The sequence below is a fragment of the Oryx dammah genome, unplaced genomic scaffold (genome assembly GCF_014754425.2).
Source record: "Oryx dammah isolate SB20612 unplaced genomic scaffold, SCBI_Odam_1.1 HiC_scaffold_27, whole genome shotgun sequence".
Lineage (NCBI taxonomy): Eukaryota > Metazoa > Chordata > Mammalia > Artiodactyla > Bovidae > Oryx > Oryx dammah.
Genome location: NW_024070211.1, coordinates 45,657,889 through 45,671,229, shown reverse-complemented (window position 1 = coordinate 45,671,229; position 13,341 = coordinate 45,657,889). Strand labels below are relative to the sequence as shown.

Sequence of the window (13,341 nt, the reverse complement as noted above, 5' to 3'; positions counted from 1 at the left end):
TCTCTGCTTTTTAATATGCTGTCTAAGTATGTCATAGCTTTTCTTCCAAAGAGTAAGTGTCTTTTAATTTCATGGCTGCAATCACCAACTGCAGTGATTTTGGAGCCCCCCAAAATAAAGTCTGACACTGTTTCCATTGTTTCCGCATCTATTTGCCATGAAGTGATGGGACCAGATGCCATGATCTTTGTTTTTTGAATGTTGAGCTTTAAGCCAACTTTTTCACTCTCCTCTTTCACTTTCATCAAGAGGCTCTTTAGTTCTTCTTTGCTTTCTTCTATGAGTGTGGTGTCATCTGCATATCTGAGGTTATTGCTGTTTCTCCTGGCAATCTTGATTCCAGCTCGTGCTTCATCCAGCCCAGCATTTCACATGATTTACTCTGCATTAAAGTTAAATAAGCAGGGAGACAATATACAGTCTTGATGCACTCCTTCCCCAATTTGGAACCAGTCTGTTGTTCCATGTCCAGTTCTAACTGTTGCTTCTTGACCTGCATACAAGTTTCTCAGGAGGCAGGTAAGGTGGTCTGGTGTTCCCGTCTCTAAGAATTTTCCACAGTTTGTTGTGATCCACACAGTCAAAGGCTTTAGCACAGTCAAGGAAGCAGAAGTAGATGTTTTCCTGGAACTCTCTTGCTTTTTCTGTGATCCAATGGATGTTGGCAATTTGATCTCTGGTTCTTCTGCCTTTCTAAATCCAGCCTGAACATCTGAAAGTTCTTGGTTCATGTACTATTGAAGACTAGCTTGGAGAATTTTGAGCATTACTTTGCTAGCATGTGAAATGTATGTAATTGTGTGGTAGTATGAACATTCTTTTGGATTGCCTTTCTTTGGGATTGGAATGAAAACTGAGTATATCCTGGTAAAAATCAAGAGGAAATAAAATAAATCCCAGATGGTTAGTGATAAGGTTGGGACTGGAAAAAGAGATTAGAATAAGGCTGTATATAACCAAAAAACTAGGACCTTGCAACAGAGGCTAACTGAAGCACTTACAAAATCTTCCTAGAAATATAAAATATTCCTAGAAATATATAGGCCTTCCCTGGTGACTCAGTCAGTAGAGTCTGCCTGCAGTGCGGGAGACCCAGGTTCAATTCCTGGGTTGGGAAGATTCCCCTGGAGAAGGAAATGGCAACCCACTCCAGTATTCTTGCTTGGAGAATTCCATGGACAGAGGAGCCTGGTGGACTACAGTCTATGGGGTCACAAAGAGTCGGACACAACTGAGTGACTAACACTTTCACTTTCATAGAAACAATACATATTTAGCAAAGAAAAAAGTCTAAAAGGGAAAGGGATTAAATACAGAGATAAAATGGAATGCCCAAGTCTAATAAAAATAGAATTTATTAAGGTCACTATTAGCTGCATGACTACTGTCAGCTCATTTTTCTGAGCCTTGGTTTTCTCACAAGTAAATCAAACTAGAGACAGTTTATCTTATAGGAATGGTACAAGTATACATAACGTGTGCAACAACATGGCTTAAAGCTTGAGCTCTTGGATCAAACAGACAAGGTTCAAATAAATGGCTATGTGACCTCTCACTGACTTGATCTTCAGTTTTCTCATCTGTAAAAATGTGGATAAATAATAATAGCATCCTCAGTTGACTGCTATGATGACTGATTTATATAATCCAAGTAACATGCCTGGAACATAGTGATCAGTAAATCACTTAGCTGTAACTACAGGAAACTATTGGAATGACAAAAGGAAAGAAGTCACCAGAGGATCCAATGGGACCTGAAATAAACTCCTAGGATAATTGAAAAAAATTAAAGAAAAATAAAGATAGCAACCACTAGTGAGTGAGAAAGGTTAACCTCCAATATGCAACAGTGATATTAAAGAGGGAAGCTATGATTCTGCTACAACCTAAAACTTGAGTTAAAGGGCAGATTAAAGATGAAATAGCTTGGCTAGGCTGGTTGATCCTCAGAAGTTAGGAAATGAATATATCAAAGTCTGAGGTAGCTGGAGAAGTAGAATTAGATAAATAACCTGTGGCAAAAACTTATAACAATAAATCATTAATCCACATCAGCAGAATCCAAGATTTTAAAGATAGAGTATCATGCATCTATTTTAACTTACTAAGTGAATCTTTTAATAGATTTTTCTTAAAGCTGCATGAACAGTATCTTTTATTAATTAAATATATTACTGATAATTTGTGGAGAAGGAAATGGCAATCCACTCCAATGTTCTTGCTTAGAGAGTCCCATGGACAGAGGAGCCTGGTGGGCTGCAGTCCATGGGGTCCCACAGGGTCAGGCACGACTGAAGCGACTTAGCATGCACACACGCACTGATAATTTGTATGACATTCCCAGATTTAATGCTAACTTTATTTCCTGTCCAACTTTTTCCCTTTTCCCTTTCTCTTACACACACACACACACCCTCCACATAAAAGAAATCAGTAGGTCTACAGTTAACAATGTTCAACAACATACCTTTTCATAGACTATAGATAAGATTTAACTTTTTTCTTGTCTTAAAGGAGGAAAGGAGTATCAAAAATAAAAATAATTCTTTATTGGGTCTAATTCTTTTCTTTGGAGTGTTACAAAATAAATACTATATACCAAGACTATAATGAAATGTATTTTTATTCCCTAGCAAAAAATGAAATCTACTTAAAGCAGATTACTGGTTTTCTTTTTGTGATATAACCACCCTGTTTTAATTATCTTAATAATAAATACAAAAGTAAATTAGTTATATAACCTGATGTTATAGTATCTGTAGGTCTCTCTTCCAATTGGCTTTCTAGTATCTCATTGATATTACTTTCCTAGAAGGAAAAAAAAAAAAAAGAAAACATTGGAGAAATGTTTAAAGAGCTAAAACATTTTTCTCTGCCTTCATAACTTCTTTTAACACTTAAAAAATTATAGAAGACAAGAATATGGGTTTGTGAGAAAAGCAAACAGTACTATTTTAAATAGTACTGTTTAATAGTACTGTTTAAATAGTACTAACACCCTGGCTAGGAGTTGATGTCCAGGGAGAGGAGATCCAAGAATTGATAGGGTTTCTGAATGCTGAATGCATGAGAGAAAAAGATTACAAGACAAATGACATCATGTTTAATTTCAGGGGGTATAAGAGGATATCCCCAGGAAATAGATCAGTTGTTTACTGGAATTCATTATAGTCTATCAACTGCAAAGGGATATGGATCTTTAAAAAATTTTAAGGAGAATTATAAAGTAGAGTGACCACTGGCTCTAATAAAATACTGACTTTTCAATGAGAACCCAAAGTCCAAAGTTCCTTAACTGAAAAGTCTCCTAATTTCCCTAAAATACAAATTATGTATTAGCAAATGCTAATTGATTCATCTTATCATAGCACAAGCCTGCCCAATTATCTCACAGGCTTTGAAAAACATGAATATGTTTTAAAAAATATGTTTAATTACCATTTCAAGGCTGTGATTTTAGTTAACATTTTCTTTATTCACTGAAATCCCCATGAATCCTTTACAGCCAGATCAAAATGTATATATTAGATTGTACTTCTAAATATTAAGCCTTACTTATCTACCTGATAAGGGTCTAGTATCCAAAATGTATAAATAACTCTTACAACTCAACAATAAAAATACAAATAGCTAAATTTAAAAAATAACCAAAAATATAAATAAAAATTTATTCAGAGAAGATACACAAATGGCCAGTATCCACATGAAAAGTTGTTCTCATCATGGGTCATTAAAGAAATACAAATGAAAACCACAATGAGATACTACTTCAAACCCACCAGGATGGCTATAATTAAATTTAAAAATAATAATAATAACAAGTTTTGTAGAAGACATGGACCCCTCATACATTGCTGGTTAAATGTAAAATTATGCAGCTTCTGTGGAAAAGTTTGTCCGTTTCTGAAAAAGTTAAACAGAATTATGATACGATTTAGCAATTGCACTCTTAAGTATATACACAAAAGAATTAAAAGCATACATTTACACAAAAAGCTGCACATGACTATTCATAGCAGCATTATACATAATAGCTAAAAAGTGAGAACAACCAAATGTCCATTAACTAATGAGTGGATAAAAGCGAGGTATATCCATACAATGAAATATTTGGCAATGAAATGAAGTATTAATACATGCTACAATAGGGATAAAACTTGCAAACACTATACTAAGTGAAAGAAGTAAGTCACATAGGACCATATATTGTATGGTTCCATCTGTATGAAATATCTACAACAAGCAAATCTATAGAGACATAAAATACATTAGTTATTGTTTAGGGCTGGTGGGGCATTGAGGGTTTGGAGGTCATAGGCCAAGAGGTATGGGGTTTCTTTTAGGGGTAATAGTAATACCCTCAAATTTATTACAACAATGGATGCACAACTGTATGAATATACTTAGTGTCACTGAACTGTACACTTAAAATGGGTGAATGGTATAGTATCTGAATTATATCTCAACAAAGCTGTTAAAAACTAAACCTTATAAGTAATCAATATTTACTGAATGTCACACTATCAGAATATGAAAGTATAGAAACTATGCTCAAAAATCCTTCAAGCTAGGCTGCAGCAGTGTGTGAACTGAGAACTTCCAGATGTAAAAGCTGGATCCAGAGATCAAATTGCCAACATACACTGCTGCTAAGTCACTTCAGTCATGTCCAACTCTGTGCGACCCCATAGATGGCAGCCCACCAGGCTCCCCCGTCTCTGGGATTCTGCAGGCAAGAACACCAGAGTGGGTTGCCATTTCCTTCTCCAGCGCATGAAAGTGAAAAGTGAAGTAAAGTCGCTCAGTCGTGTCCGACTCTTAATGACGCCATGGACTGCAGCCTACCAGGCTCCTCTGTCCATGGGATTTTCCAGGCAAGAGGACTGGAGTGGGGTGCCATTGCCTTCTCCACAACATACACTAGACCATAGAAAAAATAAGAGAATTCTAAAGAAAAACATCTGGTCCATTGACTGTGCTAAAGCCTTTGACTGTGTGGATTACAACAAACTGGAATATTCTTAAAGAGATGGGACTACTAGACCACATTACCTGCCTCCTGAGAAACCTGTATGCAGGTCAAGAGGCAACAGTTAGTATTGGACATAGAACAATGGACTGGTTCCAAACTGGGATAGAAGTACGTCAAGGCTGTATATTGTCACCCTACTTATTTAATTTATATGCAACAGTACATCATGTGAAATGCTGGGCTGGATGAAGCACAAGCTGGAATCAAGATTGCCGGGAGAAATATCAATAACCTCGGATATGCAGATGACACCACCCTTATGGCAGAAAGTTAAGAGCCTCTTGATGAAAGTGAAAGAGGAGAGAGAAAAAGCTGGCTTAAAACTCAACATTCAAAAAAAAAGATCATGGCATCTGGTCCCATCACTTCATGGCAAATAGATGGGGAAACAATGGAAACAGTGAGAGACTTTATTTTCTTGGGTTTCAAAATCACTGCAGATGGTGATTGCAGCCATGAAATTAAAAGACACTTGCTCCTTGGAAGAAAAGCTATATCTACATCTAGACAGCATATTAAAAAGCATATTAAGAAAGAAGAGACATTACTTTGCCAACCAAGGTCTGTATAGTCAAAGCTATGGTTTTTCCCAGTAGTCATGTATGGGTGTGAGAGCTGGACCACAAAGAAAGCTGAGTACCAAAGAAGTGATGCTTTTGAATTGTGGTGATGAAGAAAACTTTTCAGAGTCCCTTGGACAGCAAGGAGATCAACCCAGTCAATCCTAAAAGAAATCAACCCTGAATATTCATTGGAAGGATTGATGCTGAAGCTGAAGCTCCAACACTTTGGCCACCTCATGCAAAGAGCCCACTCACTGGAAAAAATCCTGATGCTGGGAAAGACTAAGGGCAGGAGGAGAAGGGGATGACAGAGGATGAAACGGTTGGATGGCATCACTGATTTAGTGAACAAGAGTTTGAGCAAACTCTGGGAGATGGAGAAGGACAGGGAAGCCTGATGTGCTGCAGTTCATGGAGTCGTAAAGAGTCAGACATAGCAACTAAACAACAACAAGAGAGGGAAAAATAAGCAGTGTCTGATCATTATTTGTTTAATTGGAGAAGAATTACTTTACAATATTGTGATGGTTTTACATCAATATGAATCAGCGTTGGTATACTTGTGCCCCGCCATCCTGAACTCCCCTCCTACCTCCCTCCCTACACTATCCCTCGATGTTGTCCCAGAGCACTGGCTTCGGGTGCCCTGCTTCATGCACTAGTTGTCTGTTTTACATATAGTAATGTATGTGTCTCAGAGCTCTTCCATCAAGCCATCTCACCCTCTCCTCCTCCCACTGAGTCCAAAGTCTGTTCTTTCCATCTGTGAGTACAGGGCAGCAAAGGAGACACAGACATAAAGAACAGGCTTTTGATCATTATTTTTAACTATCATAATTTTAAAATAAAAATCTATATATGAAACAATGCAGTATGTTAATTACCTTAGGTTCCTTATGTTCTAATCCTGGGGTAAGAAGTCCTTCTAAATAGCTAGCTTTTTCTGCCCATGTACTTAGATGTCTATATTCTTTTTTCATTTTTTCCAGCCTAAAGAAAGAAATCAGTCACAGACTTAAAAAGTGACAGAAGAATATATATGGTATGAATCAAAGAACAACATATACACTATGATACATTTATATAAAGTTCTTAAAGAAAAAATCAACAATATATTGTTTAAGGATACAAAGGAAAAAGAAAGATTACAATAAAATTCAGAGTAGTAGTTTCCTGGAGAGGGATGTAATCATATAAGGGCACATAAAACACATTATAATATTGGTAATGTTGTATTTCTTAACCCTATATTGTAAATATCTAGGGATGGTCTTATTATTTTTAAGTTATACACATATATTTTAGAAATTATTCTATATATATATTGGTTTCATTATGTAAACAATATATACATATTTTTTAAATTATTCAGTACATATATATCTTCAGTAATAAAATAAATAAAAAGACAAGAATTTTGTTTCTAATCCAAGAAATTTATAATTGTCAAGAATTAAATGGAAAAGAGGAAATGTTTCTCAATTTATTTCATGAGGACACTGATCTTGATAATAAAGCATAACAAGGACATTACAAAAAAGGAAAATTAATCTCACTCACAAACATAGATGCAAATCTTACAAATAAAATACAATTTTAGTACAAAAAATCTAGTGGTATAAGGAAAAGATAATATACCATGAACAAGGTGGCTTTATTCCAGGAATATAGGGATATTTTGACATTAACAATAAAAAATATAATTTACATACAATTTAGCTGATTAAAAGAAAAAAATAATTTGACAAAATCCCATGGCCATTTATGATTAAAATAAAAAACTCATAGAAAACAAAGAAGAGAAGGAAATAATTTACTTTATTTGGTATAAGACATCAGCAAAAAAAAACTACATAAATAATGTGCTTGGCTTTTTAATGTTATGAGCTTTGCCATGAAAGATCCTAAACAAAATAAAGATATCCACTATTTATAACAGACATTAACTGGAGCTTCTAGCCAGCACAGAATGACAAGAAAACAAAGTTACGGATTCAGGATTGGGAACAAAGAAACAGCTGTTATTACTTACAGATGATTGTTTAAATAAATCCCCCCAAATGATACCACAATAAAGTATTATGAATATAAAAGTTTTATAAAACAAGGAAAATTCCAAGATGATGATAGAAGCAGTGACAGTATAGTTTTTGAATCTTCCCAAATATCTACATAAAAACTCACAGTATCTGGCCAGCATACCCCAAAACTTACAGGCAACATTTACAACAAAATCATGTGACAAGGTTTTCCTATTAACCCCATACACATAAGACTTCCATGGTATCAGTGAATATATGGGAGAAAGCAACGGGTATAACAGGGGCATCTGATGAATGTGAGAATAAGTCATCCCCAAACAGCCAACAGGCAGTCACAAGAAAGCACAGCCAGCCAGTTTGAGAATAGCAGTTGAAACTGGGAGGGTTTTGCTCATTCCGTTAGTGGATGAGTACAAAGGATTCATGATAAGAACTAAGAGGACTGGAGTAGTCTAACCACTGAGAATAATCAAAACTGACCAGCCAGGTCTCTGCTTTGAGACAGGGCTTGCAGAAACCTGGGTTTCCTGCAATGTAGGCAGATTCTTTAGCATCTGAACCACCAGGGAAGCCCCACTGTATTTTTAAACACCAAATAAAAACTTCAGAAGTGGGAGCTCTGTGAAACTAGAAGAGTTTTCTATACCAAGTCTTCTACAAAAAATTCAGGAAAATAATTTCATATAAGACAAGCAATAGAGAATTATCAGGGCCAAAGTACTGGGTTGACCAAAAGGTTTTTTCATTTTTTCCCATAAGATGGCTCAAGCAGCACTTAGTGGTTCAGTTCAGTTTAGTTCAGGCACTCAGTCGTGTCCAACTCTTTGCAACTCCATGAATCGCAGCACGCCTGGCCTCCCTGTCCATCACCAACTTCCGGAGTTCACGCAAACTCACGTCCATCGAGTCAGTGATGCCATTCAGCCATCTCATCCTCTGTCGTCCCCTTCTCCTCTTGCCCTCAATCCCTCCCAGCATCAGAGTCTTTTCCAATGAGTCAACTCTTCCCATGAGGTGGCCAAAGTACTGGAGTTTCAGCTTTAGCATCATTCCTTCCAAAGAACACCCAGGGCTGATCTCCTTCAGAATGGACTGGTTGGATCTCCTTGCAGTCCAAGGGACTCTCAAGAGTCTTCTCCAACACCACAGTTCAAAAGCATAGATTCTTTGGCGCTCAGCTTTCTTCACAGTCCAACTCTCACATCCATACATGACCACTGGAAAAACCATAGCCTTGACTAGACAGACCTTTGTTGGCAAAGTAATATCTCTGCTTTTGAATATGCTATCTAGGTTGGTCATAACTTTTCTTCCAAGGAGTAAGCATCTTTTAATTTCATAGCTGCAATCACCATCTGCAGTGATTTTGGAGCCCCCAAAAATAAAGTCTGACACTGTTTCCACTGTTTCCCCATCTATTTCCCATGAAGTGATGGGACCAGATGCCATGATCTTCGTTTTCTGAATGTTGAGCTTTAAGCCAACTTTTTCACTCTCCTCTTTCACTTTCATCAAGAGGATTTTTAGCTCCTCTTCACTTTCTGCCATAAGGGTGGTGTCATCTGCATATCTGAGGTTATTGATATTTCTCCTGGCAATCTTGATTCCACCTGTGCTTCTTCCAGGCCAGCGTTTCTCATGATATAGTCTGCATATAAGTTAAATAAGCAGGGTGACAATATACAGCCTTGACATACTCCTTTTCCTATTTGGAACCAGTCTGTTGTTCCATGTCCTGTTCTAACTGTTGCTTCCTGACCTGCATATAGGTTTCTCAAGAGGCAGGTCAGGTGGTCTGGTATTCACACCTCTTTCAGAATTTTCCACAGTTTATTGTGATCCACACAGTCAAAGGCTTTGGTTACCTTCACTCAAAACAATTTTGTTAGACTGTATTGTGACAGTTGCTAAATAAGTATGCATTTAAACAATTATCAAAATTGGTGAACTTTTGTGTAGCCACTTTAATATTGAGGACAGAAGAAAAGAAGCAATATTTTCGGCATATTCTGCTTCATTATTTCAAGAAAGGTAAAAACACAACAGAAACACAAAGATTTGTGCAGTGTACGGAGAAGGTGCTGTGACTGATTGAACATGTCAAAAGCAGTTTGAAAAATTTTGTGCTAGAGATTTCTTGCCGATGATGCTCCACAGTTGGGTAGACAAGTTGGTGTAGAGAGTAATCAAATCAAGACATAAATTAATCAATATTATATCATGTGGGAGATAGCTGACATACTCAAAACATCCAAATCAAGCATTGAAAATACACACATTTAGTTATGTTCATCATTTTGATGTTTGGATTCCACGTAAGTTAAGTGAAAAAATCCTAGACTGTATTTCCACACACAATTCCCTACTTAAAACACATAAAAAACATTCCATTTTTAAAACAAACTGTGATGGGCAATGAAAGTCAATACTGCATAATAATATGGAATAGAAAAAAGATCATGGGGCAAGCAAAATGAACCACCACCAACCAACCACCAAAGGCCAGTCTTCATTCAAAGAAGGTGATGTTTTGTATATGGTGGGTTTGGAAGGAATTTCCCTATTATGAGCTCCTTTTGGAAAACCAAATGATGAATTTCAGTAAGTACCTTTCCAATTAGATCAACTGATGGCAGCACTCAACAGAAAGCATTTAGAATTAATCAACAGAATCACATAATCTTCCATCAGGATAATGCAAGACCACATGTTTCTTTGATGACAAGGAAAAAACTGTCACAGCTTGGCTGAGAAGTTCTGGTTCATCCTCTGTATTCACCAAACATTGCACCTTCGAATGTTCATTTATTTCAATTTACAAAATTCTCTTAATGGAAAAATTTTCAATTCCTTAGAAGACTGTAAAAGGCACCTGGAACAGTTCTTTGCTCAAAAAGATAAAAGAGTTGGGAAGATGGAATTATGAAGTCGTCTAAAAAATTGGAGAAGGTAGTAGAACAAAATGGTGAATACATTGTTCAATAAACTTCTTGGTAAAAATGAAAAATATGTGTCTTATTTTTTACATTAAAAAAAAAACAAAGGAATTTTTGGCCAATCCAATAGTTATAAGAAGAAGATAATACAGAGCAAAATAACATTCTTAGATTGCTGAAATACACGAGATAGATATCTGGGAATCAGTGAGCAGAGGGGGACCCATTCTTCTAGAAAGAAGGGGGTTGGGTGGTACTGCCATTCAAGAGAAGACAGAGCAACAGCCATCCATGTCACTGGAATCCAAACAAGCTGAGGTTCAGCAGGTGGAGCTCAGGGAGCCACTCTGAATGAAGAAGCTGTTATGATGATCTAGTTGTGTTTTAGCCAAGAATTGAAGAAATTTGTGCATTTCTCTCCAAGATGGTGAAAAAGCCTCTGAACTCATTCATCTCCTCCCAAAGATGCACCTAATCTACAGCTATGCAAGAAAGAAATCCAGAAACAGAAATCCTGCTGAGAGAAATCTAGAAGTAACTGAGCAACTCTGAAACACTGGACAAATGAAAGAGAACGCACAACAAAATGGGTAAGAGAGGCTGAGACACACTTTCATCATAAACCTAACCCTGACATAATGCCGTGCAATTGGGAAGGAATCTACTTGAGGGCAGAAAAGTTTGGACTCTGCATCTAGTGCTCCAAGTTCAAGACTGTCACTTTAAAGACAGGCCCTGAAAACACCTTGCTAGGTCACACCTTGTGACCAGGAGACACACAAGGTTAAAAAATAAATAAACAGTTCTTAATGGGTTCACTAAGGGCTTGCCATACCTGTTTGCCCAAGGCTCAGTAGGCAAATTTGTACATCTCCCAGTCCGTCCCCAAAAAAAGCCTACTTGAATTCTGTAAAACCTGCTGCTTGAGGGTCAGGCCTCTAATTTAGTATGCTTCTAGGAGAAGGCAATGGCACCCCACTCCAGTACTCTTGCCTGGAAAATCCCATGGGTGGTGGGAGCCTGGTTGGTTTACATCTATGGGATCGCACAGAGTCGGACATGACTGAAGCGACTTAGCAGCAGCAGCAGGAAACCAGGGAAGCCAGCAGACTCCATATATCCCTTCTCTCCTAGGCTGACCCAGATCACCAGTATCTCCAAGGAAAGAGCTTGTACACACTATTGGCACCCCAGATTTTGTGGCTGCCATCGGAGGCACAGGTCCCCGGACTGCCTGACATCATAGTCAGCAGGGTTTGCATTTTCCGGTCCACAGGACTACAGCACACAAAGAAGAAGTTCTTAATGGGTACAAGAGCTACCAACCCTGTGCATATACACACAGACCCAGCACAGAGAGAACAGGAAAAAAAGTCTTACCAGTTTCTCCTTGGAAGGGTTCTGACTACATACTTTTCCAGCATCTACCTGGGGGTTCAGCCTTCCAATCAGCCTGAATGTAGGTGCTGACTGAAGTCCTCCCGTTTGGGACACTGACAAGTCTTGACACACCCTCAAGTCTTGGGAGGGTCACTGAAAACAAAGAAGGTGACTGGGATAGTCACAAAGGTGTGAGGGACAACCAAGAACTTGGACTAGGCTGATGATAAGGTTCATTTCCTACAGGAGACCACAATACCAAAACTAACAGAGGTGGTTGTTTTATCTAATGTTCAGGAACCAATATGGAGAATTAGGAAAATGAAGTAAGAGAGGAGTAAGTCCTAAACAAAAGAATAAAACTCCAGAAACATAAGTTCCAAACAAAAGAACAAGATAAAACTCTAGAAACAGACATAAATGAAACAGAGATAGTGACTTGCCTGATAAAGAAATCAAAATAATGCTCATAAAGATGTTCATCAAGGTCAGAAGAAAAAATCATGAACAAAGTGAGAATTTCACATAGAAGCAGAAAATACTAGAAAGTATCAAACAGAAATCACAGAGCTGAAGAATACAATAACCAAACAAAAATTCAACAGAGAGATTAAGAGCAAACCAGATGATTCAGAAGAAAGGATCAGGGAATGTGAAGACAATGCAATGAAATTCATCCAGTCAGAGAAGCAGAAAAGAATGAAAAAGAGAGAAGACAGCTTAAGGAACTTGATAAACCATCAAGTAGACCAATATATTTATTACAGGGGAACTAGAAGGAGAGAGAAAGAAAAGGACAGATGCTTACTCAAAGAAATAATAACTGAAAACTTCCCTAACCAGTTGAAAGAGACACCAGATCAAGGAAGTCCAGACAGTTCCAAATAAAAGTAATTCAAAGGACTCACTCTGAGCCACATTAAAATTAAATTGCTAAAAATGAAAGACAAGGAGAGAATCTTAAAAGCAGCAGGAGAAAAACAACTTGCTATGTACAAAAAAGCCACCATAAGACTATGAACAAATCTTTTAGCAGAAACTTTGTAGGCCAGAAGAAAGTGGCAATCTTACACCCCAAGTGCTAAAAGAATAAAATGGACAACTAAATAAATCAGCCAAAGACCATAACAAGAGACAAAAATGTCTTGTTTACTAACAAGACATTGTAAATCAGTTCAGTTCAGTCACTCATTCGTGTCTGACTCATTGCAACCCCATGAACCGCAGCACACCAGGCCTCCCTGTCCATCACCAACTGCTGGAGTCTACCCAAACCCACATCCATTGAGTCGGTGATGCCATCCAACTATCTCATCCTCCATCGTCACCCTCTCCTCCTGCCCTCAATCTTTCCCAGCATCAGGGTCTTTTCCAATGAGTCAGCTCTT

The 13,341-nt window shown here is 37.6% G+C and overlaps 1 protein-coding gene across 1 annotated transcript in view; it reads right to left on the bottom strand.

Annotated features, from left to right (window-relative positions):
* Positions 1-13,341, bottom strand: part of C2CD6 (C2 calcium dependent domain containing 6) — a 133,595-nt gene that overhangs the window by 77,102 nt on the left and 43,152 nt on the right. Inside the window, exons 10-11 of the mRNA XM_040227921.1 lie at positions 6,480-6,585; positions 2,742-2,808 (exon numbers count right to left, since the gene is read on the bottom strand). Of these exons, the coding sequence (XP_040083855.1) occupies positions 2,742-2,808; positions 6,480-6,585 (173 nt within the window). The remainder of the gene's footprint in view (positions 1-2,741; positions 2,809-6,479; positions 6,586-13,341) is intronic.